Genomic DNA, 27,139 nt, shown 5'->3' with positions numbered 1-27,139 from the left:
TTTCACCCTGTATGGAACAAATCTACACCAGCTTTACTGACTGAACTGAATTAAAGGTATACTATGCAACCGGGGTTGATTTTCCAGCGAGGCTCCCCCCAGAGGGCGAAAGTAAAAGTGTACTGTCGTAAAGATACTCAGCTGTTCTGGTTTCTCCGTCAAGCCACGCGCGGTTGTTTTGAGCTTAGACAGGCGAACACAACGAAAAGTAAAAAAAAAAACGGCAGTACAAACAATGACTAACACAGTGAAGGTATGAACATCAGGCTTCCCGCAGCGCTATCTTGGCGAGGCGGGTAGCCGCGGTAGCGTCTCGCCAACATTCAAAAAAAAAAAAAAAAAATAATAATAATAATAATAAAACTCGATATGCTTGCATGTTTATTTGACGTTAACATGCGGTTCTTTGTTGTTGCTTTCGCGCGTGCATATAGTGAATGGCAGGGCAAAAACACATGGAGTTCTCGCCGTAAAGCAAGACCGACTCTTGCGGTCTTGCACGAGACTTCTGAGCCTGTGGGTGCGGGCCGAGGGCTCTTGCAATTGCAAGTGCGGTATTTCCCCCACAGAACACCAGGGCGGCTGAGAAAACCTTTGTTCGACCTGAAATGACTCATTTAATCATCCAAAACGGTATGGAACACATTAATTAACTGAAAAATGTTGCATAGTATGCCTTTAAAATAAATAAATTAGCTTTTGCCCATATCTAACTTCACTGAGATGCGTCTGTTCTGTACATGAAAACGCTGCTCCTGCTGATTCCCGCCCGTCCGGCCTCATCAAACACGTCCTCTCTGTTAGTTTGCAATCCCCGCTGACAGCAGCCATAGAAACGGGACCTCTTCTCAGGATTAATGTCTCTCTGAGGCTGCCGACAGAAGGACTGATTGAGTCTCTGCTGCTTTTCTGCAAACAGTTCAGTAAATGCATTTTTTTTTCTCCCCCCTCCTTTCCCACATTTCATTTGCAGGGAGCGTTTGCATGAACAAGCACTCAGGCCCCGACCTGTGGCTCAGCTGCACGAGAACACTCTATTTGTACAGTAATAATAGTCCTTCAGTGTAGCGTTGCCCTCTGAGATATAATAACCACCTCTGTGTTAGACCGCTGAGGACGGCTTTATTAGTCACCGCTCAGAACATTGATTTTTTTTTTTTTCTCCCCCCCCCCCCCCTCTGCATGGCTCTAACGCAGCAGCTGTCCTTCTGCGTCTCCCTGCGGACAATGGCTCTGTAAGCGGGCTCAGATATGACCCCTGCTTTGTTGTGAATTATTAAACAGCCCGTATCAAACAACAGCGATGCTCCCTGCAGATGCGTGTCATAAGAGTGCAGCGGCACACATGTGCAGGGATTTAGGCTCACGTTTCGAGCCGCCGATGAGGTCCTCTGTGAGCTCGTCTTCTCCTTTAATCCGACTTCTTGCTCTTCCGATCTATAAAAGAAACTCTGAAGGCGAGAAAAACAAAACTCCAGCAGCGACTGAAAGCCCCACATGATCAGAAAAGAACCGAGATCAAGCTTTGTAGAACAAAAAGCTATTTAAATTGGGGAGGAAAAAAAAACTGAAATGTAATATTTCAGCTCTGAAGAAAGCTTTTTTTTTTTTTTTTCGTAGGAATATAAAAAATATCTGGAAATGTACCAACCTGTTAGAAGCTGCCAGCAGGTGACTTTCAGGTGGAGACAAGAGGAGTAGAGATGTTTATTAATGAGTGCAGCCTTTTTAAATTAGGCATTCCTTTGATGGAGCTCGTTGGAAATTCAAATTTTAAAAAGCCGGCGCTCTCTCTGCAGGTTCACTGCAGCGGGGAAAGTGCAGCGCGGATTCCTCACGCAGCTTTGCAATCTCCTTAAAATTGCGGCGCTTCGCGGAAGAATTGCAATTAGTTTAGTTATTTACATTCTTGTCACTGCAGTGTTTTTAAAGAAACAAGATTAAGTAAGCAGAGCGACATTTTGAGTTAAAACTGTGCTAAATGTTTACATTAAAGTGTATTTTCAGAAACTCTTACTGTTGGAGCCTAAACCCTGTGCAAAAGTTTTCAACAATCCTTTATTTTTGTTGTTTTCCTGGAAAAAATGTGGTTTTCAGCAACTTAATCTACCAGTATGCTACCATTTTTTTTCAGTCCAAAACTCCTGCATCCATCTACAGAGGAAGCAAACGTATTTATGCTGCCTGAACCCTTAATTTAGGTTGCCTGTCTTTAAAAAAAATAAAAAATAAAAAATAAAGTAGTGTACAATTGTGAGGGTGAATTAAACCCTGGTTAGGAGATGCTCTGTCCCCCTTTACTTTGATACCCTGAAGGTTAATGGCGGCCATCTTCAGCAGTCGCCTAATTAGCAAAACGAGACCAACTGTGTGATTTCTTCTGGTTCTGGCCTCAGGTTAGAGGACATCAGTGGACAATCAGCTCCATGAAGGCAAAGGAAGAGATCAGGGGGAAGTCTAAAGCAGGGTCAGGTCAGAAAACATGTTTTTAAACGAGCTCACGGCCGTCGCTCTGATCCGGCAGACTGGCCGAGGAGAGCGTTGGTCAGAGAAGCAGCCAAGAGGCCTGGCCCATCAGAAATCCTGCTGCAAAGAGTTTATTTGTAAATATTATTAAATATTTACAATATATACACAATATATTAAATATTTGTCTGCATAAAACTCAGGTTTATATTTTACATCAACCTCCCAGAACTCCACACAAGCTCCGGTTCTGGCTATAAGCCTCTCCTGATCCCTCCTCCGTGCTCCTTTTCAGCCCTGCTTTGGTTCACAGGGCGGTTTCTAACAAACAGGAAACAAACACCGGCTTCTTTTCTCTGAAATCTCAACCAGATTTATAGTTCAACAGAGCATTTAACAAAGAGCTGTCAGATTCAGTCAGAGTGGATTGATATTAAAACCAAACCTGTAAATACGTTTCTGCCACAGTTTGTCACAACTTCCAGTCCAATTTGTTAGCGGTATAGTCTGATTAAATATATCAATGTGTCTCTATAATTTCTTCACTTGGCCTCTAACTACAGATACATAAAACATATTTGATCTTTAGGTTAAATAATGCTGCTTTGAACATAGATTAACGAGGTTGACAGAACCATTTCTGTCATCCAACCCTCCCGTCCCCGCTTCTCCCCTCGTTCTTCTTCTGTGGTTTCCAACCTTCATCTGGGAGCAAGATGATATTGCCAAAGTTCCCGTTTTTTTTCTTATTTTCTTCATGTAAAGTGCTGCCGGTCTCTGTCCGGTTAGCAACCCGTCCTTCGTCCTCACTGACACGCGTGGCTCAGCTGCGAACCGCCAGCATGGAGTTGATCTCCCAGATGAGGTTCCGGAGTTGGTCCATGATCTGCTTCAGCTGCTGGTTCTTCTGCTTCAGCTTCTGTGGGGGGAAAAAAAACGTCACAACAAGATGAGAAAATGGAATAAAAAAAAGTTTACCTGAGAGAAACTGAATACCAAGACGATGAAATAAAGAATCTTGCAGTTCTGATTAGAGATGCACCAATCCAGTTTTTATCGAATCCCTGAGCTGAGCATATCGGCTGATACTACTGTTGGATGAATGGACCATATTGCCATGTTTGTGGTGTTCAATTTACCGACTTTATCACCACTCCTGGTATTTTTTGGGAAGCAGATATTGCATGTTGGAGTCGGACTTGCTGGTGTATCAAGTTTGAAATGTTTCCAAATAAATTAGGCTCGGTCCGGCGCCTGCTCATCACTAGCTGCTCAGCGTCATGATGTAGCCGGTGCTGCAAACGTAGAATCGAAGTGACTAGATCGCTGTAACTCTATTGCTGTGAATGATACTAATAATAAAGGAAAAAGAAGTGACTAGATCTGGACCATTCATCCGACATCAGATCCAGCTAATTAGTCAATGTCGGAGCCGATGTCTGATCAGGGTATCGGATCGGTGCATCTATAGATATGACGACGACAGTAAATGGCTAATTTGGTTGAATTCTGCTTTAAATAATTTCTACACAGTTTGAAAATCCTAAATGAGGGAATTCGTTTCAGAAAATCTGAAACCAGAAAAGAGATTGTGGTAGGAATGGGCTTTTATCGTCAACGTCAAGAATCTGGATTCATCGTAGCAACAATACATTCAAATGATGCTTAAAACCCAGAAAACTGACAGTACTGTCAGAGCTTTTATTTTATGTTTTTACTACTATGTTGGTTTCATGAGAGCATCAACAGATTCAATACTATAATCAAATACAATTACTGTGTTCAGTTTCGTGATGAAAATCACACTTCGTTAATGTAAATGGTGTCCTGGAGAAAATATAAGATGTTTAAAAATATAAGAGCAGTATTTTTGTTTTGCTATTAGATTACTTTAAATAAATGTCTGAAAGGAAATTATAAATATTGTCACCACAATAAATACTACAAGATATAGTGATAAAACTAAGCCCAGTTTGCCCTCCCCTGGATTGTGGCTTAACTTGCTGCTTTTTGAGACATTTTTTGCCTACTTTGTGTTGTCAGACGGGTTCTTCCTTTAAGATTTCTTGATTCTATGAATCTGGCAGTAATCGGGCCTGCCTTCAACAATCATCTCAAGTCTTTACAAGAAAAAAACAACTACTTTTTCAGAAACAATCATTTTAAAACTTTAGAAAATGTGAAAAGAAGAGCAAGAATTTAACTACTTTTTCCTTCTCAGGGCTGTTGGCATGGAAGGTTGTTTGGGATTAAAAAATTAGTGAAGCGACTCAGTTAATCAAAATAAACATGTAGAAGAATCAAATCCACCTTAAACTTCAGGTGTTTCCACATAATTACATACGAGTTGAGTTTGTCAATCATCGCCTCGTTTAATCGCTGTAACAACACACACGTGGATCAGAGAGGAGCAAACAAGCACGCCTCCCAGTCAGTCAGCCAGGGCTTTGTCCCCCGATTGTCTTCCCTGGACCTCTGAGTCAACAGCTGCTGCGGACGCCGAAGCCTTTACGCATAAACTAATAATGGTTCCTTCACTGCCGCTGCAGCTGGAGACTCTGAACAATAAAATCAAGCACAGCTGCCGAGCGTGGGCTGAATTACAGCGAGGGGGGAAAAAAAAAACGAATCCCTAAAACATCTACATTTGGGTTTGGGCAAAGTTAGCAGAACCATCAGAGAGACACTGTGAAAGGCAGAGGAGGAAGAGGAGGAAGAGTGCAGCGGGCTCGCTCAGGAGCTCCTGTATCTGCAGTGCAGCGAAATCTATTAAGATTAAATCCATCTCACTCTCAGTAACACTCCTTTAGCCATGACTAATTACCAGCCATTTTTGCGGCGCAGATAACACCTTGGGCAATCGATTTCACACAGCTCTTAATATCAGCTGTTTAGCTGATTGTCCTTGAAGATATTCCAGAGAGGAGCATTTGGAAACCCTCCAGTCTCTTCCTAGAGGGGGGGGGAGAAGGGGGGGGATTTCTAAACGCTTGCCGAGCCTCCGTGCTCTCTTCAATCCCAGAGACGTTCGCTTTGATTCTGAGCGCCTCTCTGTGTGGCTGCAAGTGTGTGTTTTACGGGAAACGCCTCATCACACCAACGAGTGAGACCTGTAATAACCGTTTTTCTCTCTATTAATGACACCATGCCTCTCTGTGTTTTCCCTAAGTTTGTAAACAGAGAAAACTACCGTCGTTTTTTTTTTTTTACGATAGCAGCGGTTTCACCTCAGTCCTTGAGGAAAAACGGGCAGCTTCATGCTTTCCCTGAAAGCAGGCGTGAAACTGGAGATTTTTCACAGCCGAAATGGGAGCGGTAGGGCAGCGGTGCCTTCATGGCCCATTCATTAGAAAAGGCTGCCTGGCATATCTTGATATACGAATAACAAGGCTGCTATTATCACAGAAATGATTCTGCAACCTCAGGGAAATGTAATTTTCATTCATAACCTCATAATTACTGCAACTCTAATCCTTCACACCTATAATGCGATATTCTGGAGAATGCTTCACAAACAGCGGAGGGAAGATGGAGCCACTAGCCGTCTGTGTTCTGGTGGCGTTTACATGTATTCGCGGACTGCAGCAGCCCTGCTCAGACATGCGGAGTGACCAGTCAACAGCTCCTGAAACCAATTTTGTCTGAGCCGGAGTCTCTGAGGGCGGACAGAACAAATGCCTGCAGACTCAGCACAGAGGGAGCGACCCGGCACAGCGACCTGAGCTGGAAGGTAAGCGGTGATAGGTACGCTTAGAGTCAGGTGCAGTCATCTGTGGAGGTAAGCAGGAAGTCCAGGATCTGCTGGTGTGCACGTCTGTGTGACCTATTCACTGTATTAAAGCTAAAACTGCTGCAGAAATGTACAACACTGAGCTTTTCTGGTGTATAAATATGACTAAGTAGCTGTGCTTTTTTTTTCAGCCACTGCTTTCTAGACTGATTAATATTTTTCTTATCGCCATGAATCATCAGTAAGACGGTGAGGAAGATATAAAGAAACTGAAAAAAAAAAACCCACAAAAGTTACATAGAAGTAGCACAGCTAATGATGCAGACATCTACTCAATCCAGCCAGGTGATTGGACCTGTATGGAGCTAATTAAGAGTCATACTGTTTGTTCGAAAAATAGAAAAATGTGAAAGTGGGGGAAAAAAAATTTAACTGAAAAGAATTTCAAAACCATTTTTCAGATTTTTTTTTTTTTTTTTAATTATTCCAAACAAACGTTATGACCCCGATTTATGCTGGTGAAGACTCTCAGTCATCCTGGTCATGATCATTCCAAAAGAAAGTTAACAAAACAAAACAACTGGACTTCCAAGCTTTATATTATTACCCAAAATGGCTTAAATAACATGCAAATTAAACCGAAACTGGTCCACTAATCTAAGCCATAACAAGGCCTTTTTGGGCAATAATATAAAGCTTGCTACTCCACACTACTCCAAACATTTTGAATTGAGAAAGCTTTCTGGATAGGAAGCGAAACGTCTTCAAACTGCGGGGGGGTGGGGGGGGACGTCCAGTTGTTTTGTTGTTTAACTTTTTTTTAGAATGACCCCAATTTAGCTCCATAGGCTTGGTTCTGTCCTGGTTGCGCATTTATTGGTGGTTCTTTGGTGCCGTTTCTCACTTTGCGGGTCTTTGACAACTTTTGGGGAGTGAGTCTTCACAAGGGCCTGATTAGCCAATCAGAGGCGACCTTGGAATGAGAACATTGGATTCTACTATTAACCCTCATTTTTAGGACGTTTTTCTTTCTTTGCTATAATGTAGGGTCCTCACCACTGTCCATGAGCTTCAGCACCTCAGCCACTAAGAAAATACATCTGCTATGAGCAATAAGGAGAAAGATAAGACTCCTTTCTACTGGCTAAATACAAATACAGACCATCACATTGTGAAATATTATATCCTAACAAAAAAACTTTCTCCAGGTAGTGCTTTGCAATTACAATATTGTAATGATAAGCACATTTCCATAGCATGTGCAGCTCTAATTAAAATGTTTTTCTGAATTTACTAATTAGCATAATATTTAAGAAACTTCAGACTCATCAAGCACATTGTTTCAGAGTTTTAAAAACATTTATATTCTGAAGACTCTGGACACCATCTGCATGAGAAAAGATCTAAGAAGTCCAGCAGGGGCATTTTGATGGGCCTCAGTGAAAGCAGTTTGAGCTTTCTGTATACGCCACACAATTTTGTGAACTTATTAAAAAAGCCAAATGTGCAACTAAAGTCTTCTAACAGCATTTCACTTAGAGCTTCCAAGGTTAAGAGGTATATTTTATGCATGTTTTCTTTCCTACACTGCAGTAAATGTGGCCAAAAAAACGGGACAGAAAAGGTTGAACAAGAAACAAGACCAACAGTAATTAGTCTAAAGTGGTTACAAGGTTGGAGGGTTGTGTGTCTGAGAAAATAATAGAGTCACGACCAAAAGCCAGAGATTCTCCTATTAGCAGAGTGTATAATAAAAAAAGTAAAACAGAAACAGCAGAAGCAAGAGTTTTTACTCCATCTGTGCTTCTTCTTGTCTGCATTTCTGTGATTTTTCTTCATTACTCCCCCTTTTCTCCACCGCCCGTCTAAATCAGATCAAAGAGGCCGTCCTCAACAGAAGGGTGAGGAGAGAGAAAAAAAAAAAAAAAAGAAGAAGAGAAAATGAATTTTTCATAGAAAGCGCTACATTAAGATTCCACTTCACAGAAAGTTCGCTGCGAGAGAAGCTCTAACAACTGTATCTCTGCGTGTTATGTCAAGACAGATTTGGGCTCAGGCCACCAGAAGATGTTCTCCGACCTGAAATCAATTAGTCACAAATATATTCACACATTTGCATCGTTGTGGGCCCACCGGCATGTAATGAAAACCCGTAAACACAGTCAAATGCTCACCATTTAAACACCCTCTCCAGGCTCACTGAGCTTGATAACCGCAATCTTTACATTAATTAATTTGGCTGTAATGTCTTCCCATTAAAGCTGATTGGAGAGGGTGTTTTGATCCTTTTTCACATTACAGAAAATCAAAGTAATCTTGTTATAACATCATTATATGAAGACGTTTATCTTCTTTTTAGTCATTTAGCCTGTTTCATTAACGATTAGAAGAGACGACTCTTCCACTCGAGGAGCATGGAGAGCTTTGCTCTTCGACGATGGGGGTGTGAGGTAATACCGTGATTGAAACGCCCAACTTTAAAACATAAATGGATGCGCACAGAAACACAGGAGACGAGTGCGGAGGAATACAGGGAGGGGAGCGAAAGCGTGCCTTCACTCAGGATTCCCCGGCTAATCCGCCCCGTCGCTGGCAACTCAAATCACAGCTTTGACTCAGACGGATCCGGCTGGGAATTACAACTGTAAGTGTCTGTGAGCGAGGAGAAGGGATTAGGGAGAGGAGGGCAGAAATCTTCTGACCTTTAAACATACCCTTATTCATGTAGTTTTTACACACACTACATTAAAAAAAAAGTATGAAAACACGGTAAAAACTGAGAATAGTTGATTTCTTAAGGTAGACATGTTTTTAAATCCTTCCTTCTCACATTTAAATCATTCAGGTGTGGTCTATATAAAATGAAACTACAATGCTTTGGTCTGAATCCCTCGTTGTTGTTGTTGTCTTTTTAGATTAGATTAGATTCAACTTTATTGTCATTACACAGGTACAGGTAAAAGGCAGCAAAATGCAGTTTAGGTCTAACCAGAAGTGCAATAGCAGCAAATGCAGGATAAACAATGGTTCTATAAGTACAGGACATGGGTTTCTACTGAATAAATAGAGATGAATAGTGAACTAAATTTACAGCTGGATATGTACCGAATATAATATACAGGTGGATATTACTATAGAGTTTTACAGATATGTACAATAGCATAATATACAGATGGTTGTTATTATAAAAGAGTTTACAGGTGAATATGTACTATGAATATATGCAGAATTGTGAGCATGATATACAGGTGGCTATTACTATAAAATAAATAAAGTTTGGAAGCTATTTTAAATTAAAGTGCAGTGGAAGGTAATTACATATTACAGTTAAAGTACAGTATTGCAAATGTAAATGTAAACAATTGATACTATGATTTACCCTTAATCGTGAGGTACGTCATCACACATCCACACTGAGCCCAATACTGTATCCGCATAGAAAAGTTTAAGCATAAATATGAACCCGAAGGAGCTTTAACAGGTGTTGCAGTACCTATGCCACGCCAGTGAGTGGCGCAGTACCGCTGCCACAGAAGTAAAACAAGAAGAGCAGGGCGAAAAACAATAAACGCAAGATAGAGAAAAGAGCTGTATGTGTGCTAACCGACGAAAAGACGGTCTTCAAAAACACACCAGAAGAGCTAAATGGGTACACAACAAATTTAATTGTGTCTGAAACACAACCGCGACTACAAATATGCCATCGTCGTTGTTGTGGTGTTAGCGTCTCTGTACTGAGGGAGAGGCGAGGTCTAAGATGGCTTGCAAGCACAAACATGGCAGTTCGTAGCTGATTATGCAGATAGGCGTATGAAGACAGAGTGGCTGCGATGGCCGCCTTCAGACTCATCCATTCTGGGAGCCAGTAGCAAATGTAATTTGTTTCACGGCCGCTTCATCCAACCGAGAAGTTAGTCAAATGCAGTCAAATCTGGCTTCTTCTGGATGGGGCCTGAGAGCAACTTGTTTTGGTGCCGTCTCTTTAAATCTTTAAATGGAGGCACTTCAGGCCCCGCCCCCCTCCAGGTCAGCATTCCACTCCACCCTGTTCGGCCATTTTTGCAGTCTGCTGGGGGGTTTTGTAATGAAATGTGTGGATTAATGCACCCAACAACCAAACATTTTCACTTATCCACTTGTAGCTTCTGCATCCTTCTGCTTGGGCTACAAAGTTGCAGCAAGAAATAAAAATGGTGGATTTGCGAAATTGGTATGCAAATATTGAGGTTATTATAGAAAAAGTAATAGAGAATACTGAAGAGATTGAAAAATATATAATATACAGATGTCTATTCAGCACCCTTATAGATTAAATGAAAGTTTTCTGCACTACAAGAGTCTCCAAGAACAGCAAGAAAATGTATTTAGGGCTAAATAGGTGGATTTTGCAAACCTTCCCTTTAAAGAAGAACTAATAAGAACTGTTTTTTTTTTGTTGTTTTTTTCAAACAGCCAAATTGGCTCTACATCATCAGCCTCCCTCATCTTTTCCAGTAGTTGTTTAAACAACCCTTGGATGTAATCGGAGTTTCTAAAACTAATTAAAGGATCGGTCTTCTCAAACCTGCGAACTGATGGCCTAATAGTACCGGTCTGATTTATAAACACGGTTTTAAACAACTGTCAGCGCCTCAAAAAGCTCCTCACCGCCTAGCATCATGGCTTATTGGTATGTATGAACTGCACTGCTAACAGGAGTTACCCATGCTGCCTCAGGAGGGGTTCATAAACACCAGCTTAGATTAATAGAGCAGACGGTGTTTAGAAATCACAGTGATCAGCATGTAGACGTTCAGCTGAAAAGATGCAGGTGTGAAAGCAGTTCTGGACAGTAATCCAAAATAAAAGTAGTCAAGGGGTGCATTTACTTTTTAACAGCTATACCATTGCTCTGAAATATTTAGAAATCATGAACCATGATGGATGCCAACTAGAGGCAGTGACAAAGATACAGATATCCTTCAGAAGAAACCTGTTATACTAGGCTGACCTGTTTATCATTTCTGTTTGGAGTGATGCACATTAAGCTCACAATGCTTGGGTCTAATATTTAGTAGGATATTATATTTAAAGTAATGTGCATGCAAATACTGCATGCCAATAACATATCTGCCGTGCTGGGTGAGCTCTTGTTACCCTTGATGCATATTGTTAGTGGCTGCGACACTAAAGCTCAAAGAGTTGTAAAAACATGTTGATTAGGGAAGAAAAAATAAACAGTGAACTGTTACCCTCCAGGTAATGACACGCTTTAATGCATCGACATCTTTGCTTTAGGCCATTTAGATTAAATCTAAAACTAAATCTGTAGTTTATTTATGGCACTGACTGCATTTAAAGAGGTCTTTGGTCTCAATGAGCCCACCTCTAGCCCTTAATGGAAGTTTTTTCCCCCGCTAAAGTTGATAATTCTCTGCAAAAGGAGGTTTTAAAAAATAACCAAACACTCCTGTTTTGGGCTGTAAACTATCTCTCTCCCACCAAGTCTGTCCTAAATACGGTGTTTTAACTGGATGAAAGTTGAGTAAATCTTGGACAGCGGCTTCGTCAAAGTCAGTCTAATCATTGGACTACAAAGTAGTAGAGGAGACAGATGAAAATGCAGCTGGATGCTGAAAGGGAAAAGCTGACAGGTGATATAAACTGTTGTTTTTTTACTAGAAATTAGCAATATTTTTCCTTTAAAACATTAAACAGCACCAAGAGCCTGCATATCGTCTCTTGGCTAACAGTACGAATGCTCCACCCTGATCCTGTCCTCCTGAGTCAGGACCGGCTCCACTGATGGCAAGCTTGGCAGGACCTAGGAAGAGCTTCTCCAATGCAAATACAATCTGCCCAAAAAAATAAATAAAAAAAATGGGTCAAAACTGCAGGAACATGCACTTTAAATTCAGAAAAGGAGTGACGAGGGGATGGAGGCAGCATGTACAGATTATTTCTTCTCCGCTTGGAGCGTCCCTCCCACTGTTTCACTCAAAATTATCCTCATCCACAAAATTGCAAATGTCTCTTTTAGACACTTTACAGAGAGTAACCAAATATTTATTTATTTATTTATTTATTTATTTATTTATTTATATATATATATATATATATATATATATATATATATATATATATATATATATATATATATATATATATAAAAAGGCATATTAAAGTTCTTTAAAGCAGATGTAGTATATAATAAATGTGACAAAAGTGCAGAAATCAACCCCTGTGCGTTATTTCCCCCCAGAAATCAAGCAAGCCATAAAATTATTCAGAGACAGCAAATGTCCTCCAGGAAGTGTAACTCCCTATTAGGAAGAAGAATTGGGACAAAAAAACTCATGGGGTTTACACGTTTAACGCGCGTGTCTGCAGAAAGAAGCCATCACTACATCCTTTGTGATTACTCTTATTTCTCCACATAATGTTGCTAAGTTGGCAGAAGTAAAATCTAAACTGCATTTTCTAATAATAATTTAACTTCTTTACCTTTTTCTAATTTATTACACACTAAGAAAGCAACAATAAATCACAAGTTTTAAAGCCTCTGCAGGCCTTAATAAAAAGTATTTCAGCTTTTTTGGTGGCGTTATACAGCAGCTTGAGCTGGAAGAAACCCACTGACAAAAACCAAAACTGTGTGACTAATTAAGTTTAATAGGAAGCACAGATGATCACTTCACTCATATCATTAATCATTGTCTAGCAGAAGGTGATCCGTGACGTTTAATTTTACTCCTGAGATCTTTCAGCCAACAGAAACGCGTTAATATACAGGAAAAAAAACAGGTAAAGTGTAAATTTCTAATGTCTCATTTTTGATTAACTACTTTCGTTTCCTCACTAAGGGTGTATTAGACCTGTGCTACATGAGTTATGATGGTATTTAAAATAATATTCACATAAAATGAGGTATATAAGGGCTTAAGGCATGAAAACCTACAGCCATTAAAGAAGAAAATGGTTATATATCACTATTTACTTAACTACTTCTACAATTATCAGCCTTCTGTTCTCTATATATGCAAATTCATAATATGTAGTCTAATCAAAATTTCTAAAAACAAGATTGTTTTACAGATCTTTATCCACATGTATAAAGTAAACAGCTCTTATATTTTAAATTGTTTAATATTGATTTATTATTAATTTTGTACAGATGTCGTTTAAAGGGTCGAGTCAACCTGCTGCTGATACAGCAGAGTTGGCGAGCACATGTGAAGCGTTAAATTCATGTTGGCACATACCGAATTGTGGGACATTAGCAGATGAAGCGTATGCAATATGATGAAACCACATGAAATATTGGTCACAGTCGGGGCTGCTTGATATCAGGAAAACGTGCACTAGGCGATAATTTTGGTGAATGTTGCAATACTGATACGAACCAATGTTTAAAACCAACAATTAAATGGTTACAGATTTGTGTTAAAGGAGCTTTAAGTAAGATATTTACTGTAAAATCAGCCTAAATCATTCTCATTTGTCACCTGGGATGGAAGTAACATATAAACAATCGTTCCTCTCCGTCAACAATGTCTTAGTCACGTCTTTCTCCTTTCAAACCTAGAGGTATGGTACAGAACTACTTCAGTGCAGCGTGTAGCCCATGTTTACTTCCTGGTTCCTGAGCCAATCATATGAGAGTTCCCAGGGTTCCCAAAACAGAGCGCAGCATTTGGTATTTTGTGTTGGCAAAAGAGCAGCAGCCTGCAAACATGGAAGCCGGTAAGAGAAGCCGACGAGAAATAGAACTGAATACATCCTATACCCGTCCTGTGGAAGTAAAAATTCAGTGCAACAGCAGGCTGTTGAGTAAATGGCGTGTCTCAGTGAAAAGCATTGTGTATGTGTTGTTCCCACTTAGACCACTAGGTCTAAGTGGGAACAACTAGGTCTATATATAAAACAGTGAGTTTTATATATAGCTAAAAGGAAAAAACTGAATTAAATTGATCATTTTCATCTCAAAAACAACTGTCTCTTCTCTCTTTCATCAACTTCACCAGAAAGCTTATCTGCTTAGCTGTGTTTCTTTCCTTTACACAGCCACCTATGGAGCTAGTCTGCTATTGCCCTCTCCAACACAGAAAGTACCCCTGGGTCAGTGCTTCTGTGCTCTTTTTTTTTGTTGTGTGTCTCTGCTTCTATAACCCACAGTCGGTCGAGGCAGATGACCGTTCACACTGAGCCTGGTTCTGCTGGAGGTTTTCCTCCCTGTTAAAGGGGAGTTTTCCTCTCCACTGTCGCTGCATGCATGCTCAGTATGAGGGATTGCTGCAAAGCCATTGACAATGCAGACGACTGTCCACTGTGGCTTCACGACTCGATACACTCTGCTGGGTTTTTAGATCGGAAACTTTTTAACCATCCTGTCAGGATAATTAGACTGAATCGAATTTGAGCTATTATAAATAAAACTGAATTGAACCTGCATCTGATGCTTTGACAACGAGATAAACAGTGTGTTTTTTTAAAGACTACAACACCTGATCACATCTTTTCTTTCTAAAAGTTACGCTGCATTAAACAACAAGTGTCACTAAATATTGCAGGCATAGAGAACATCTTTACAATATTAATATTGGCTACAGTGATGGTGCGAGAGTGATACAATTGTGATATACTATGCAGCCCTGTTCACACTCCAAAAGTTCAGATAAAGCATATTCAGAAATACCATCCTTCCTATGTCTACCTATTGAGAGCAGAAGGTGTCATATCTTAAGTGTCAATAACTTAGTCCATTTAGTTCAACAAGTTTGTTTCTATCTTTGACTTCTGCTTATGCGGAGCACATAAATCCCTCCAGAAACACCACGGTGAAATGTGCTTTACAATATTGACAGAGCGCTCGGTAACACCGGCCTGTCATAAATCTATTATCAAGCTCCAAGTCATAATTACACGCGGTTGAAGCAATGCACCAGGCGGCCAGACAGTAATCTGAATTTTTCTTGATTGGCCCTGATCGCTGATCTGCTGGCAAAATGCTACAAAAACTGATGTTTTTGCTCTACGTTAAGTGCATAAAAAGTGAATCTGAGAGTCCATTTTAAAAGAAATTATATTATTTAATAAACCGAATGTACAGTAAAATAAGAGCACCGCAAATTGCCATTTTCCCTCTGAGGAAACTTGTAAAAAGCACATGTGAGTTGGGGGTGATAAGCTCCTTACAGCTCTCTGCCCCGCCTGGGGAACCCTCTGACGCTAAATTGGTCCGAGTTTACCATCTGACAGTTTATCCACAGGGAGGCAGGCCAAGCAGCTTTAATTTGCCTGACATCAGTTTAAAAAAAAAAAAAAAACCTTAATTGACTTTGTAAACTTTATGGCTTTTACTCTAGAGGAGGGTTTAAGAGGCAGATTGTTCAGTGTTTGGCGCTAGCTTTCCCCTGGGAATTAAGTCTTTAAAGGGTTCTGAAAGTAGATAAAAGCCTTCGCCTTCCAGCAGTGGCAGAAATACAATAATCACGTTGTCATCCTTGCATGCACCTACCGACGGGGCTCTTTCAATACGTCTTCAGTATTGAGGTGGAAAGCTTGCAGTGTCAGCCGACTGTTGCAGAATGGTTGCCATCGATTTAGCATCCGAGGCCCGGCCGCCCTCCCACCTCCTCCTAAGCACTCGCTTCTTTGCCAGGTAGCCCCATTGATTGGGCTTTCCTCTCCGATTTGGTTCCCACTGATAATAATTGAGGGTTTGGGAGGTAAGAGTATAGCTGCTTAAAAAGTAGCCATGGGTAGTTATGCTAAAATATCTTAACCAGTGAAGAAGAAAAAAAAAACTCTCTGTGAAGATCTGCATTTACCAGAGACGGTTATACGACAAATACCAACAAATTAGGGGGGGGGAAGGTTAATATATATTTAAATAGTCTTTCCAACGATAGAAACTTATCATGGCTGTAGGAATCAATGATGTCAGCCCCTCTCTGCAACATAACACGCATTGCAAAAATGGCTTATGAAATGCGACCTTATTTAGTTATGGAGTTGGTCTTTAAATTCTGCAGATCTCAGTTTGGTCGGGGACCTGAGGAACAGGCAGGATAAGTCCAGACCCTGGAGGTCCCATGCTGTAACCTTAGAGGACTTACAGATCTGCTGCTTAGGTCTCGCACCCTTTATAAAAGGCCTTATGAAGTGGATTTCTCAACTGGATGGTGCTATTTTGGCAGGACAAGTGGGACAAGTGGTTCAACATCCCAACTTATAGCGCCCGTTACTTTTTAACTGGCATAGGGATAAAGAAATGTGATCAAACGCAAGTGCTTTAAGTTCTATTTACATACATACATACATACATACATACATACATACATACACACACACACAAGCATTACTGTGTAATCCAATATTTCTATTATTTTCATCCAATGAGCCAGACTTTACTCTTTATTAGGACTTTCTGAATGTCTTTTTACTCTATTTCTATTAGTGCCTGATCCTTTTCAGGAGGTTGGTCTTTGTTAAGCCCGTTTTACTCTGACCAGTAAATGACTTATGCATAAAAAGGCTCCTAAACTCACATAAACCGATGTGTCGACACATAACAGCAGCCTAGCTAAGAAGTCGTGTTAAATTGGATCTTTAGGGACTTTGTTAGCAGCAGCCTGTCACAAAGACAGCATTTGTTCCCATTTCTACAGGTGAATCTGAAAAATAACAAAGATAAGACAGTTTTACGGTCAGAGAATAGTGTTTTCGCATTGACAAAGAGATTTTAACTTATAAATGATGATCACAGCGTGTCCACTTCATTTTTAAGGACAGTGCACAATATAGTATCAGTGACACCGCTGCAAAAGTATTTATGCTCCTAAAACAATTCAACCGCAAAGCTTTTTTGTGTTTTACTGGAATGTGTAATAGATCAAAATAAAGTAGTGCCTAATTGTAGAAACAATTATTCAGAGTTTTCAGTACTTTTTTTTTAACTAAATATCTCAAAAGTGTGTATTCAGCCCCCTTTCCTCCAATACCACTAAACTTACTGCAAACCTACCAAATAATAATAAGGTAAGAACTGTGCACTTAAACTGACAAACCATGTAAGTGTAGCATTAATCAAAGCAAGACCCGAGAAGCTTGTGGTAACATTGGAGGAGCTGCAGTGATCCAGAGCTCAGGTAGGAGGATCTGGAGATCGGCCACTCCACAAATATCGCATTTTGAACCCATTACATACCTCCTAGTCCACTTAAACCCCAAAACCTGAGATTTAATGTGTAATCATCTGTACTTGCCCACAAGGGGTCTCTGTGGTCAGAGGGCGGCCACAAATGGAATGGTCAGATAATAAGAAGAGGAAAAAGCTTATTTTTAAGAACTATAGTTTTCCCAGTGTGGATAATTTATTTAAATCACTTTATTTTTCAGTTCTTTCTTCAGTTTTGAGTTGAATATGTATAAACCAGCGTAGCGGCTGTAGTAAAAGTAGTACATCTTGTCATTGGCAAAAGGTTTTTCAGATGAGCTAAGTATAGCACAAATATCTAATATCTGGTATCTGATTGTCCATAAAGTTTAAGTAGCCTCTTACACGGACCCAAGAAGGTAAGCTGCTAGGAGGCCCGTAGTAGCTCTGGAGGACCACAAGACGTCCTGTTTACAGTTTTACCACGAGCAGAATACATGGCAAACAGGAGGTAGAAGGTGCTCTGAGCTCTTTAACACCAGAAATGGTTTAAAACATCCAAATACCACAAATGTAATTTAAAAAGTTGTAAAACAAACATTGAGTTTTTCCAGTTAGTTGAACTTTCCCATTAAATAAATAGATTCTTTGCTCACTAAACCTCACTGTTTCGTTGAAATGTAATGTTTTGAGGATTCATTGTAGTGGAAATAATTTTATAACTTGCACAATCATGCTGTAAAAACCCTAAACAGCAATGCAAAATAAGCTTTTTAAAGTCTTGCTAGCCGATCCTATAAAGACTTAAGGGATCCACGATTAGTTGTAACAGAGTTTATTTGAGAAATATCTATTTTAGATGTAAAAAAGAATACAGTAAAATACTGTAAGCTGTTTAGTTTTTATAAATTTAAATGAAATATTGTAACATGGACGTCGCCATGTTGTTTACACTGCAATGCATTCTGGGTAATCTAGGTCCTAGCGCTAGCGCTGTCCAGCCAAAACAGCAAAACATAACGTTAAACCTCTTCAGTTTAAACCAGATTGCATTGAAATTGATGACAATGTAATAGGGCTTGGGATCCGCGTTGCATTGTGGGACGTGGCGGCCATGTTGATGGTAACGCAACGTTAAAATACCTCTGACATAAAGGTTGTTGAACGAAGAGACGTAGAAGTAGAGTTGAGAAAGAATAGATAGAAAAAATATGTTAAAATCCCGAAAAGGATCTGAAATTTACCGGGACACATTAAATAGAGAAATCAGGGACCGGTATGTTGACAAAATCAGCATTATTATGGAGCGCCGACGACGACTTGTTGCCAATGTTTTGCATATCGGAAGTCTTCGGCTACCTTGTTTGTGGTGTGAGCGCCTATACTTCATAAAAGTTCCAAAGCTACAAGTCCTTGGAGTCTCATGTGCAGTTTACGAATGGATGGGTTCAGGAGCAGCAGATCATAAAGCCAGTAAACAGTAGGAACACAGTAATTCGCACAAAGGTAAGCTGTGCTCAGATGGGCTCTGGCACCTGCTAACCGTCAGTGCTAACAACCACTCACGCATGTAATGTACTTTTAACTAGCTGCTATGTGTTTCAAAGGTTTAGTTAGTAACATTAACTGCCAACCCTCCCTAAACGGGTTTCTCACGTATTTGAGCCTTTTTCCGCTGCCGTTTTAGTATTCATGTGCATGTATGTGGTGTCGCGGCTGAAGGAAAGAAACAATGTAGGCTATAAAATAAAACCGTGCATCTTTAACTTACCAGAATGAAAATGGAGGGAACACACTCTCATTGACATCGGGATACTGTGGAAAGTTATGATCGGTAGTCTTAAAGCCGCGATCCAAGCGAGCCGACGACTCCATTGCGCTTGCTGTCTCTCCCGTGGTTGCGCCTCCAGGCAGGAAAGCGGTGGAAAGTTAACCCATTTTCTATGTTTTTCCCATGGCGATCATGTGTTGCGCTGTTACAGCCCACAATACAGCAACGGTTTACCATGGTTGAAATCACGTTAAGGTAAAATTAATCAAATTAAAACACGGCTGAGAGAGGGAGTACAGTACGCGGTACTCATAGGCAGTAGTCTGAGTAGCGGCGGTGGAGGCATTCAATATGGCGGCCACACAAAGTAATACGTCATGACGCCCAAGCCCTATAACCGGCACGGCAGCTGGTTTTAGCTTGCGAGGGTAACGCCTAAATGTTGGCTCCATCGGTTTTGTTGGTACAAATTACTCAAAGTCTTCTGGAGAGAAGTGTTGGGAGCACAAACATGGGTCCTTCGGAAGTTGTGCTGTTCCAACTGCGTTTATTTTAATTAAATTTTTTTTTTTGCTTTGAAATTACAGCCAACAGCGACACCATGTGGCATTGTCTAAATTTACACCAGTCAAATGCAAAAAAAACACCTTGGGTGATGTTAACCTTCCTGCATTAACTCTGTAGGTTCCAGGCCAGCAGGACCTAACCGCGTCATCAACCCCGCATGCATTGTGCATGGTATAACAAAGAATATATGATTTTTGAAGTAATTATGAGTTTTTTACTTATCACAAACAGAAATCTTTAAGTTAATAGGGAAATTACAACATATTTAGGTCAACATGTTCAACTAATCGTGGATCCTTTAGCTGGTGCTTCTCTGCTGCTCTTCTCTTCACGCATTAATAGTCTGGAAGGTACTTTCCAAGGACTGAACAGACAAGGAGAGAAAAGCTGCGAGCAACCAAAGAAAACTCTGAAAGACCTTCAAAATGAGAAGCAGATCAAGACCACCAAGCATTGAAATAAAAGTCTGACTTTTTGGAGGTGAAATGTATACATAAATAAAAGGACTGGAATAGAACTTTAGGAGATAAAAAGACAACCTCGGAGTGAGGAGTTTATCGGTTTGTTGCCCCTCATGTGCATGTATATTTTGCATCTGTTGTGCACATAAATGCACACGGGTTTGTGTGAACAAGGCTGCTTGTTAGCTCTGAGATCCTGAAGCTGCCATTTGCAGAGCGATATCCTCCTGCGTCAATTTCAGACCAGGCAGGATGTCCTCCTTTCATCTCTGTCAAATGTTTGTCAGGGGCTTATATCATCTAAGGTCACACATCTCCTCTTCCACTCAAAGTAAACATCAGATTTAGGGGCTTTTTAATGGGTAGCAGAGGGCTCCTGTCAAGTTAAAAAAAAAAAAAAAAAAAAAAAAAACTTTGATCGAAATGTTTTTTAAGAACCAACAACAGTTCTTCAAACGTCAAAAGCGTCTTGTGGTTCAGTCGTGTGTTTAATTGGCACAATCACTCACACTTAAAACCAGCTCTCCTGTGGCACGTCTCTAGCGAAGTAATATAGGTTCTAATTATCTCAATCGTCTTTAGAGTGACGGTAGCAGTGGGGGGAATAGCGAGGCGCGCAGATTTATAGGACGATAAGACAGGTGATTCCAACTTAAAGCCTCCCATACACCTGTTGGAGATTGTTTAATGCAAAAAGGAGCTGAGCAGAAGGGAGGCCTGTTAATTGTGTCTAACTCTCATGGAGAATAAAGCAGGCTCTTCCCATACTAAGTAGTTTTTCATGTTCAAATGTTAAGATTCCCAGCAGCACCTGAAAAAAAAACTGCTTTTCCTTCCACTAATTGAAGAGAAGCACGAAGCATGTGAAGCAAAAACAAAGAGGATTTCATCGATTTCAGATACAACGGCTTTTAGCAGCGGCATCACGGATCCTCAGACTACTAGTAATAGCAGTGATGCAAATTTTAACATTTATAGCGCAGGAAAATGATGTATGGAAGGATTTATGGATGTATGCCACTGCAGAGTTCCTACTTTTGCTTAGCTAAGGCCCCGTCCCCACAAAGACAAACGCGGTAAATTTTCAAAAACATTTAAGAAAAAAAATTTGCGTCCACTCAAGAGAACGCAGCAGCTCTAAAAACGCTGTAGTAGATATGTCGGGACCATTGGTGGAGCTGTGACACTGCCAAAGAAACATAGAAATAAAAAAATAAAAAAACGTGTTTAACGTGATTTTTCTGTGGGTTGGCAGCAGACACGCCGTATGGAGCGGGTTTGTGCAAAAGGAAGAGTCTGAAGACGCCAATAACAGCCATGACAAAGCAACACCAGACGGTGCTAGGGCTGGACAATTTAGGGGAGAAGCACATCGATGAAACAGAAAAACATTTTAAGTGCAGCCCTGGCCATTTTATGCTGTTGCTTGATGACCTATTTCTAGCTAAAGAAGACTGAATGAAAACTCAACTCTTTATTCAATCAACTTTTTACCAAAATTACAAGTTCATACAAAAGAAAAAACGTGTGCTCTCTGAACTGTATGAAGGGGGCGGAGCTTGCTGACGGATTGTTCCTGGGTCTTTCTGTGATTGGCTGGAAGGATGTAATGACTAATATTAACCTACATACGGGAGAACAAAACCGCCGTTTATCCACTCTGGAACTCTGTTTTAAAAAAAGATAATTCAAGGTCAATTGTCTATGAACACAATCCCCCCCCCCCCCCATCTCTCAGCCGTTTTCCATAAGCAATACCCCGAAAAACTAAAAACAGTTTAACCTCAAACCATTTACAAAGCCTCTAAATCCAGTAATAAAAAGCAGAATTAGATAAAACTGCACTTGAAATTAAACAACACTACAGAATACCCCCCCCCCCAAAAAAAAAAAAAAAAACAACCTCCACAGTTTTTGCAAGAGCTTTGAAGCTAAGGTGCCCCTTTGACCTCTGCAAAACAATTAAAAAGCTCCTGGCATACAAAGAGCCCCTAATGGGCCACATGTGTGGCTGCTAATAAGACAGAGGTACGGGCACCTGCTGTGCATGGCCTACTAATTCTGGACACTGGCCGCAGCGGTGGAGGATGGGAACGAGGAGAGAAAAAAATAAAAGAGCCATGTTAGGCAGTAAGAAAGGCATAAAAAAAGAAAGGGAGGTAGAAAGAAATTAGATGTGGAGGAGAAATGTCTGCAGGAATGGAAATAAGTAAAACTAAAGCATCATAGAGACAAAAAGGAATGAAATTAGAGAGCTGATCTCTGGGTTCCTGCACATTTATCAGATGAACATTTCCTTCCAGACTTTAAAGTTGTCGTTCCTCTTCAGACAATTTATGAAGTATAAACACAAACTCTCACTTTTAATTATGGTCTAAAGAGCGATCAGGCTTTAAATATGGATGATAAATATAAAGGAAGTAAAGACGTACGGGTGGATAGATGGAAAGACAAATACTTTGGTTGACGGATGGATCGGTGTAGAGACAAATGGTAAATGAGAAGATGGCTGCACTGACAAAGATGGACAGAGCTTAGATTGATGGACAGATTGGTGGCTGGAGGGACCGATGGCCCAACAGAGATTAGGTGGATGGACGATGAATGCATTGATTGAAGGATGGATAGCAAGACAGAGCTCTGATGGATGGATGGATGGATAGATGGATGGACAGAACGTACATGGAAAGATGATGGATGTATTAAATTAGTGGATGGAGTGCATGGTTTGGCAGATAGATGGACAGATGACCGATCAGACAATGGGACGGTGTATAAATAACACATATAGCAGTATTTTTCTGTGAACTATGAACATTTTCCTAATTTATTTAAACCTGAAAAACAAATCCAATTCCATACTTTTCCAGACAGTAAAAGACAGTTTTTCAGATAAAACTATAACCGGCCGACCCGCTGAAAACCATCGCACTCAGCAAGCTCACACCGGGCCTGAAGAGGAGAGGTGAACAAACACAGTCAGATGAGTGAACCATTTGAATTTATAAACATCCTCTTACTTTTAATTTCTCCATTTTCCTCATTTCAATAAAGGAGGACAGGCTCGGTAATTAACAAGGTATTAAAAAAGAAAGGCAGTGTGCAACGAGAGACGTCGAGGAGGAGGAGGAGGAGGAGGAGGAGAAGGCTAAGGAGGGTGAGGGGGCACAGGAGACAGACACGGCAGCAGTAAGAGATAGTAACTAAAAGAGGGAAGAGAGGAGCTGTGGAGAATTAATAACAGGCAAGATCTCTCCAAGGCCCCCTTAATGGGCTGTGACAGGAATTTATTCACACTTAGGCTGGTATTAAATCAAACGCCAGGCGAGTGGCAGTGGCAGGCAGCGGCACAGGGGTGGGGCTGGCGGGGGGAGGCAGGTGGAGCGCTCTAAAAAACGCAGAGGTTTTCTGCCGCGCCGCTTCGGGTCTGCCACCGCAGCCCCGCTGCAGGGTGGAGGGTCTGATCCGAGACCCTTGGGACAGATGGAAGGACGGAGAGACGGAGCACGGAAGAAATGCAAGACGAGGACAAACGATGAGTGATGTGCCAGTGACAAGACAGGCTGTCCCATGTCCCAGATGGAATGATTATCAAGCAGTCCAGAGAGCCGCTATGAATCATCCTTCCTCCATTCTGCAAAATGCACCATCAGTCAGCTCGACGGCCAGCCAGCCACTCAGTCAGGCAGGCAGGCAGAAAGGAAGCCTCAGACAGCCGACAAAAAAACAACCAGCTAGGTCCAAATTTGCGGTCTAATGAAAAAGAATCTGCAGGCTAATTTATTTGTTGGTATTCGTAGTCGTCCTCTATTATTTGGCGTGTGACCAGTCATGTTGGGCTGTAATTTTTGGCCACTTTGGTGCCGCAGAATTTGTTTTTTTTCGGGCGTTATTGGAGCAGAGACACAAATGACGGGGGACTCTGAATTTATATGCACGCTCACATTCAGCGACACCAGAGGCCTGCGCTGCAGAGACGGAGCAACTGCAACACATTAGGCACCAGTGGTTTACGGCTAATGAATCCAAACGCTGCCGACTTGCACACATGCTTAGATGAGCTTCTACCTGTTTGCGCACGCAAACAAAAAACGTTTTTGCATACATTAACCCGTGCAATATGCATGTGTGGAATGAACGCAGTGGAACGATGGCAGGCTTCACGCAAGAAATCCCACTGGAGAAGATACACAAGTCAATTAAAATAGATACTATCACAACGCATGCTACCCAGTAAAAGACACTTGTGCTGAATGTTGAGCGCGATGCCTCACCCTTCCATCCTTCCCAACTCCAGGCAGATTGCATCACCATCCATCAGCCAGACTCTGACAAACAGCAATTACCCCAATCGACAGATAACGAGAGCGAGGCTATCACTCACAGCCAGGATGCCTCATAAAGCAGTCAGACATTACCATGCAGGAGTCATTTATCTGCCCCTCCTCCAGCCCGCCTCTTTTCTGCTACCTCTTCACCTGATCGCGCTGATATCTAAGAAGGCTACCTGTTCACACATCCAGCTCCAGGGGGGGAATCCTCACCATCCAGGGTCACGAGGAATTGGGATGAAATTGAGAAGATGAACATCAAGCAAGGGGTAGATAAGTACCTTTAAGGGGGAAGGGAGGGGCACACTTTATTTTCCATATAATTATAACCCTTACCCAGCTATTAGAGTTTAAGCTCAGGCACACAAATAAGGCCGTAACATTAATCAGGGTTTCAACATATTTTTCTCAAAATTGAATTGATTTAATTTCCAAAAATAAATTTTCTTAGCCAAAAGTTCAAGTCTAAATACTAAAGTTTACTTTTAATTTATGGCAGACATTTCTACAGTGGTCTTTTGAGCTTTTCTTTTCCTGGTGGGGGGTGGAAAGCCTTGGGAGGAGAAGGCCAAACTACCTCAGCTTCATGCCAATCATGTTAAGTAGAAAAGATAATTTACTGGATAAAACACTCACCCCTAAAGCTTTACACTGTTTAGCTAATTAATGTCTCCATATAAATAAATCAAAGCTGGCAACATGTTGCAGAACCAGTCCTGAAATGTTTCTAGGATTAGAAGCTAAACCAGGTAGTCATTCAGGTGAACACAGACACATTGGTAAGAAAATGAAACCGTGCTCTCGTATGTCCTCTATCTATAAATATTACCCAGTGAAGATAGGAAGATCAGAAGAATTAAATTTTTTAGACGATAAATGAAGCAAGATAACAGTTTTTGTGTTCCATATGTGAATTAAAAACAGCGTCTTTTACTATTATTCATACTTCCAGACAGTTTTCGCTGAGAAGTGATTTATTTAAAAAGTCAGTAAAAAAAAACAACAAAATGGTTCAGTTCAAAATTTAGTTTTAAAACAAAACTCATTTCTTCTCATATGATTTAAACATATCATGGATTGTTATTGCTTTGGCTCTAAGAAATAAACTAAGACCTGTTTTGGTTTTAAACGAACGTCTCTGCAAGTAAATACACATCCTATCATTTCAGGGACGCATCTAAAGTTTGGCCCCAGATTTATTTCTGATTGCTGTTGATGATCGGATTGCAAAGAATAGTTTTTAAACAACTTTCTGTATTAAAACAAGGCTCTTCCAAAAGGCTGACAGTCAGTCAGTGATCCAGTAAACATGGCTGACTGGTTCCAGAAGTCTTTTTGAGGGTGTTCCTGTGGGGCAAAGTTGACAGTGCAACCCACAACTATCCTAGAAAGCACCCCATATGGACTTTGTGCTGGGAGGACAACTTTTTGCAGACCCTGGTACTGGTACAAAACATCTACCCCCTTGTGAGCCTTACCTTGTCGGGCCCTAGTAGGTCCTTCTTAAAAGAACTAGTAGGTCCTTCTTAAAATCAATTAAAAGAAGGTAAACCTTCTTTTAATTTGTAACAGTGAGCTCCACTCAGAGCCTGGTCTTTTCTTTAAATTCATATTATTCTTTAAAAGGTTTGATACTGTGCTTTTATAAACCTTTCAAAGTCAACTTTAGGGATATACATGATTAAATATTCTGTTTTAGGACAACAGAGTACTCGTTTGTTATGATATATTAGTTGTTTTTTGGTGCTATTTTTTCCAACCGGGAAAAAAAAAAAAAAGACTATTGCCTTCACTGCAACGCCGCCTCTCTCCATGTGGGGTCGCCCTAGAGCCGCTGCAGCATGGTATCAAAAGAGAGCAGTTTCTGCCGCTGTGTAGACTAGGTGCTAAAAGAGCCACTTCATCTCAACTTTGAGCAGAAATGATCGCTCCCTGCCCCACATCACCGCTTGTTGGCCGTGTTTTTTACTGGTTAGGGGAGGTGCGGTCAAGGTAGGAGCTCCCTGGAGGGGGCGGGTAATTACCGCTCTACGTAGACCCGGTCAGGGCTGCTTATTTTCCAGGACAGGGAGGGGCTGCTGCTCACTGAACTGAATTCACGAGGATTACTCAGAGATGCATGGATCAAGCGAAATATTACTATAGGGATGCTTTTGATGAAGGAATAGCACCATAACATTGTTAAAAGCTCAAAAAGGTTGATTATGCATGATGTAGGCCCTTTAAATTTGGGAAGCTTTTATATAGAACTGTTAAAATTTTCTCCATCCTCAAACCAATCAGAAACTATTTAAATGGCGAAACGTCAATATTCAGAATCCGGATAAAACTATTTAACAAACTTTGTTTTCTTGTTTTGAGATATATATATATATATATATATATATATATATATATATATATATATACCTTTGTCAGATCATTGTGATGGAGTAAAAAGAAAACAAGAATTATGTTTTTATTCATTTTTCTCTTAACCAAGCACAGAAGAGGCTCGATCGTCAGACTCTGAAGGGTATTTTCCTGACAACCTGTTCCTCATTTCACCCCTACCTCTGAAACATGCATCTGTTTAGTATGCACAGCAGCAAGTGGATCTAAACTCTGACAGAAGTCCATTTTTCCCCCCCGACAAATAATATCTACTGTCAGTATTTCTGAGGCGATATTTGAAGC

At 40.7% G+C, this 27,139-nt stretch overlaps 1 protein-coding gene across 1 annotated transcript in view; it reads right to left on the bottom strand.

Moving 5' to 3' along the window:
* Positions 1 to 2,813: 2,813 nt before the first annotated feature.
* med30 (mediator complex subunit 30) overlaps positions 2,814 to 27,139 on the bottom strand; it is a 59,976-nt gene continuing 35,650 nt past the window's right edge. Inside the window, exon 5 of the mRNA XM_021320431.2 lies at positions 2,814 to 3,385. Coding sequence (XP_021176106.2) covers positions 3,290 to 3,385 — 96 coding nt within the window. The 3' untranslated portion in view covers positions 2,814 to 3,289. The remainder of the gene's footprint in view (positions 3,386 to 27,139) is intronic.

This window comes from Fundulus heteroclitus, chromosome 13 (assembly GCF_011125445.2).
Source record: "Fundulus heteroclitus isolate FHET01 chromosome 13, MU-UCD_Fhet_4.1, whole genome shotgun sequence".
In the NCBI taxonomy this organism is placed as follows: Eukaryota; Metazoa; Chordata; class Actinopteri; order Cyprinodontiformes; family Fundulidae; genus Fundulus; species Fundulus heteroclitus.
The sequence above is the reverse complement of the archived record's forward strand: the minus strand, read 5'-3'. Positions and strand labels throughout refer to the sequence as shown.